This window comes from Tribolium madens, unplaced genomic scaffold (assembly GCF_015345945.1).
Source record: "Tribolium madens isolate multiple individuals breed KSU strain unplaced genomic scaffold, Tmad_KSU_1.1 Scaffold_1;HRSCAF=32;Tcas5.2_LG8, whole genome shotgun sequence".
NCBI classification, from domain to species: Eukaryota; Metazoa; Arthropoda; class Insecta; order Coleoptera; family Tenebrionidae; genus Tribolium; species Tribolium madens.
The window spans coordinates 8,644,267-8,650,385 of NW_025400984.1; the positions used below are offsets into that span (position 1 = coordinate 8,644,267).

A 6,119-nucleotide genomic window follows, 5' to 3' on the forward strand; every position below is an offset into this window, starting at 1 on the left:
AACCAAAAATATGATTATAGACTTTGCATGTATAAAATAATAATTATTAAAAAAATACAAACTTCAATAAATTTTTCCAAAGCATTAAATCGTTTTATTTTTGTGCTACACTTTTGTCATAGTTATAAATATTTACTTAAAAGGTACGTCTGATTTTAATGCTTTCCAAATATGAAAACATTTCACTCGGAGTTCCCAAACCGCAATTTTTAATATTTTTCCACTTATTGCTTATCAAAATATTTTGTGTGATCAAATATTATTGTCTTTGTCATACCCCAAAATAATTTTTTATTTGAAAACCAAAGACAACTTAACTTTTTACATTTTTTTTACATTTTGTGGGAAAAATTGTGCACTCGGCTTGGCACGAGCCAACTGTCTAAAGATCACCAAACTGTCCACCGATAAACGCCACAATAATTCCACCAAGTGATAAAATAAATCTTCGATAAATCTGTCTAGCGCACGCGGAATCTCATTATATAATTACTCAGCGAGTTTCAAGGTCAAGCAGTGTTTACACCCGCGGAAAGCTCCACCACCACACGATATACACAGTGTCCCAAATAAAATCACTCGTTCACTCCCAGTAACAACGCAGTTGACGTTACTTATTCAAATTTGAGCCAAAGTCCAGCATTATTCACATGTGTTTATTATGATTATTATCTGATGCAGATGTTACCAGTTTTGAGATTCCGGATTCACCCAATTAGAGCACTAGGCGGCTTATCGTAGGGGGTCAGGGGTCGCAGCCATCTCGAGCAAAAAAGGGGTTTTCGTAATGACACTCCCCCGCAGTGCGGGCCTGATCACGGACTCGGCAAATGGCTATCAGGCTAGGAAAAAATGGCGCCTTTGGGGGACTATAAGAAGGGGGCATGGCGACGGAATTGGCACTCTTGTCAGTTTGGTGACACAGTGAACTTACTTGCATACTTGACCAGTCTGACTAAAGTCAAAAACAGTGAGTATTTTTTACTTTCACATTTTCTAGTTCTTTCATTTTCATCAAGTTTATTTTTTTATTTTGACTTTACTGTTTATTTATTTCTTGTAGTTTTTTTAAATTATTTACATTTTTTTTAATTGTATTTCGCATTTTCATTCAGTTTATTTATTTTTTCTCAATATTTTGACTTCTACTATTTTTTGTTTCCTATAGTTTTGTGAAAATATTTACTTTTTTTATAACTTCCTTTAAAACATTTTTTGCATTTCCGTTCTTTCATAATTTGTGTATTTTTTTCCCGTAAAATTAAAAAAAATGTTTTTTAATTGTTGCATTTTCTTAAAATTTTGTATTCTACTAGATGTTTATTTGTTTTTTTAGTTTTGTAAAAATATTATTTTTTTTAACTTCCTTAAACATCTTTTTCCATTTCTCTGTTTTTTTATTATATTTTTTGTAGCTTATTTTTTTTTTAGTTTTTTATGTTGTAAAATAGTGCATTTACATTCATTTTTTAAATTGTTTTTTGCTTCCTGTGAACATTTTTTCCGTTTTTTTATCTTGTTTTTTTCAACTTAAATTTGAAAACTTTTTTTAATTAAAAAAATTGTTTTTTATAAAATAGTAAATCTTAAGATTAAAATTTGAAAAGTCATCTTTGCTTGTTTATCTCGGAACAAGTTTCACACCTATTTACCATTTCCTCATGGCCATCTTAAACTCACCATATGATCGATGAAAAATCAAGTCTTCCACTAGCCACCATTTTGTCGTGACTTATGATAAGAAATTCCAAAATGGTTTCTCCACTTTTATCAAATAATTAACTCAAACTTCTAATTATCATTTTTTCTAAATCAACTTAAATAAACATTTTTTTTATTGTTGCTAATGTATTAAATTTATCTCACCGTCTGTTGGAAAAATTATATCAAGACATGTGTGGAGAGATAAGTTTTGCTACTTAAACAGAGATTAAACAGAGATTGAAATAGAGCCAATTCGGGACCCAAATTTTTTCGCGAAATTTATTTGGTGTTTTTTCCAGCCACTATCACCATGGCCACTTTGGGACTTTTGGTTAAAACCGAATTGAAAAAATCCTCCATTTCCGCCATTTCGCTCAACCGAAGCAACTACCACACTTTGAAAAAATACCAAAAATGTTACAAACTCTTGGGGATTTACAAAGACGACAAGGAACTCAGAACCTCCCAAATAGCGACAGTTGGCCGTCAAGAAGCCACCCCCGAGCCCCGCAACGAATTTTCCGAGGTATTTCCCCCCCAACTGTCTTTTTTTTCAACCCCTAACCCTTTTCTTGTTACAGATCACCGGTGCTTTGAAACTTTTCATTAACTCAAACAAGAAATCTCGAAGCGAGGAGAGAGAAAACTTCAAGGTATGTCACTCACCCTTTGTGTTAATCAACGGGAAATTAATCCGGTTTTTCCCCCAGAACCCTCTCCAAATCAAGAAACGCCAATTCACGAAAATCCGGGCGACTCAGGCCGCCGAGAACGTGGTCAAACACCGCGTCTCAAAAATCTCAGCTGAGAAGAATGAGCAGAATGAGAATAACATGTTTTTGCCCTTCTCGAAGAAGAAGTTTGGTTTGGAGCGCACCGTCGAGGAGATGATCCAAGAATCGATCTCCAAGGGCGAGTTTAAGAACCTTCCCGGAGTCGGGAAGCCGCTCCCGGATAACGACATCAGGAACCCCTATGTGGACTTCGTGACCCATCGATTGAACGAGGTTTTAATCGATAATGGGTGCACCCCCAAGTGGATCACGCTCCAGAAGGAAATCCGGGAGGAGATCGAGACGTTGAAGGAGGCGCTTGCCAAGACTAGGGCCCAGTTCGGGCCCTACCCCCTCAACAAGGAGGAGGCGATTAAATGGGAGGATGCTGTGTTGGACTTCGAGCAAAAGACCGATCAAGTCAACAAGAAAATTAGAAACTTCAATCTTTTGGTCCCCATTATTGAGAAGCAGATGTTCCAAGTGGATTTGAAGAGGCAAGCGGAGAAGGTTTTGCTCAATGGCAAGTTCAAGAAACCGGTGGTTGAACCGCTGAAGAGGCAGAAATCTGACATTTTTGATTTTCTTGACGTTTTGTTTAAATAAATTTAGTTTAGTGTATTTCGAAGAGTACTTAATGGAATTGTTTGGTATCAATTGATTTTCTCTTTAATTGGTACCATTCAATTCCATTTCGGAATTTTCGAAATTTTCATGTGATAATACTTGTGTATTATTAGTTAATTTTCTCTTAGAAAAATTGTTTTTGTTTCGACAAAATTTATGAAAATGTTGCAAGACTTGACATTTTTTTACAAAAAATGGTCAAGCTTTCGGTCAGGTTTTTTAAATATTTATTTTTGTATTATTATTTAAAGTTATTTATGCTGTGGTGTGTAAGATATCCGCTATGATTCTTTCGTTCTCACGAAACTCTGCTTGTATTTTATCAAATACACTTTATTTGTAACTCTTGTCTTGGAAAAATAAAGAAAAATAAGCTGAACACTGATTTTAATTTCCATCTACTCCCAAGCCCAAAAACAACAAAGCAAAACAAAACAATCCAAACCAAAGTAAACAAAATTAAAAAACACAAAAATCTAAACATGAGCAAATGAAAATTTTTGTTTGATTTCAAATTCAGGTTTTTCTGTTTCAAAACCTAGCACTTGCTTAAACTGTTTTCTTGAATTTTATTAAATATTTTAAGAAAATACACGCAATTAAAAGTTTTTGTATTATTTTAAAATCAAGTTTTTCTTTTTCAGTGTTTGTTAATTGTGTTTAATTTTTCATCAAATATGGATTTACTAAATTGTTGTATTTCACTGTTTTATTCTTACTCTGCTTTTATTACATTCTATGTTCTTCTAAATACGCCTAAATCTAATTAACAAAACATTAACAAATTCATTTAAAAAAATACAAGCTTCGAATCCGGATTGTGTCAATTTTTTTTAGTAAATTTTTCCGAAAAATATAATTCACTATATAAAATTTGCTGAAATAAGTGTTTTCTTTTTATTTTATTACACTGTTTTGTTATTTCCACGAAACGCCAACACATCAAAATAATTCAACTACAATCAACATAATTATAATGCAAAATTTCATTAAATATTGTAAGAAATTACACAAAATTTACAATTGTTTGTGCGATTTTGAAATCAAGTTTTTCTTTTTAATTCAGTGTTTGTTAATTGTGTTATTTTTTTCATCAATTCTGAACGATTTTAAGTTTTGAAACTGAAATTAAAATTGAAGTGTTTCACTTTTATACCTTTTGTTATTTTTACTCTACTTATTTTCAATTTTTTGGTTTAGCTTTATAACAAATACATTTTCACAAACTTTGAATAAAACTGATTAAAATTAGTTAAGACACGATTTCTACGACCAAATTTAATTAACAAAGTTTTATAATTAATGAATACAACACTAGTAAATTTATTTAAATTACCTCAAACTCAAAAATTCGAGGTTCGAATCTAGGTTGTGTCACTTTTTTTTATTAACTTTTTCCAAAAAATATAATTTACTATACAGGGTGCGCCAGAACTCGCGCCCCAGAGAAAGTTCTCAAGTAAGGTAAGATACCAGGAACATGAAAAAAATGTTTAAAAAATTCTATCTGTCAAAAAATTTTGATATTTATTTTTTGACATTTGACATTTTTTTATATCTATTGAAGCATACTGATGATCTTGTAATAAATGTCTTGAAATAAATAGAGTCAAAGTACAAACTTTAAACCCTCATAACTTCTAAATTTTTATAGATAAATTTTTTTAAACATTTTTTCCATGCTCCTGGTATCTTACCTTATATGGCATTTTTCTCTGGGGCGCGAGTTCTGGCGCACCCTGTATAAAATTTGGCCGAATAAATAATAAAAATTAATTCAGTAGCTTGTTTTGAGTTAAGAAAATGAGTTTTTAAACCCGTATCCGCCCATCTTATAAATTTTGTCACATTTTATGTTTATCTTCAAATAAGTATGTAATTATATTTCTTATATTAAAAAAAAATAAAATAATTTTTTGTGATTTTAGTCAAGTTTTTTTTTTTTAATTTAATGTTTGTTTTGTGATTATTTTTCATCAATATTCTGAGCCAGCTTATGTTTTTACAAAAATGGAAATTTCACTTTTATTTCTTTCTTTATTCTTATTCTACTTGTTTGTATTTTTTTCTCTAGCTTTATATCAAAATACATTTTCACAGACTTCGAATATAACCGAATAAAATTCGGTAAAATAATTTTGTTACATTCAGTTTCTTCTAAATACTTACTTCTTTTAATTAACAAATACAACATAGTAGATTTATTCAAGTGTCAACTCATAAATTCGAGGTTCGAATCCGAGTTGTGCCACTTTTTTATTTTTCAAAAACTTACGAGTATAACAATAAAAATATGTAATAATAAATAATAAAAAATTATTCAGTAGTTTTTATGAAATAAAAAAATAAGTAATGTATTTTTTATATTAAAGAAATTTATTCGGTAATACAAAATTAACATTGCTTTAAATTAGGTAGAAAATTTTTTGTTTCATAAATATTATTGTTTTCTGTTTCCCTGTATATTTCCGTACAGAAAATTAGGAAAAATTTTCTGATACAATAATCCCTGTTTGCCAGGTCAGTGTCTTATCAGTCAAATCGGAAATAAATTCCGAAGTAAACAACAATTAATTAAATCGTTATTTATACTAAATTCCCATAATGTTTCCACAAAAGAAATGTTTCCATTAGGGAAAATTAATTAAAAACAACTCACAATGAACTAATGTTAGTATTAATTAGTATTAAAAAATTAAAATAAGCATTTGACAAACTTTAAACCGGTAGTGTGAATCGTCGCCAAATTTATCAAATTTCCGCAAAAAATTGAGTACAAATCGGTCTCTGAGACGCAGTAAAAATAAGATAGCCACTAATTAGTAATTTTAACAATGATGTTTGACCCCATTGCTTAATAATTAAAAAAATTGCAAATCAATAGTTTCTAACATTCTAGAACTTATCTCTTGCGATTTTTTACAAGAAATCGTTGATTCCGTTGCATCATCACAAGTCCAAAGTTTGGCAATGATTTAATGTTGACTAATCCTTATCACTGTCTAGCTGATAACA

At 30.6% G+C, this 6,119-nt stretch overlaps 1 protein-coding gene across 1 annotated transcript; it reads left to right on the forward strand.

The window, feature by feature from the left end:
- The first annotated feature begins 813 nt into the window (after positions 1 to 813).
- On the forward strand, positions 814 to 3,483 carry LOC123003625 (dnaJ homolog subfamily C member 28-like). Its single transcript, XM_044396513.1, has 4 exons — positions 814 to 970; positions 2,004 to 2,230; positions 2,286 to 2,357; positions 2,415 to 3,483. The coding sequence occupies exons 1-4, from the start codon at positions 853 to 855 to the stop codon at positions 3,081 to 3,083; spliced, it is 1,086 nt and encodes a 361-aa protein (XP_044252448.1). The 5' UTR covers positions 814 to 852; the 3' UTR covers positions 3,084 to 3,483.
- Positions 3,484 to 6,119: the final 2,636 nt, after the last annotated feature.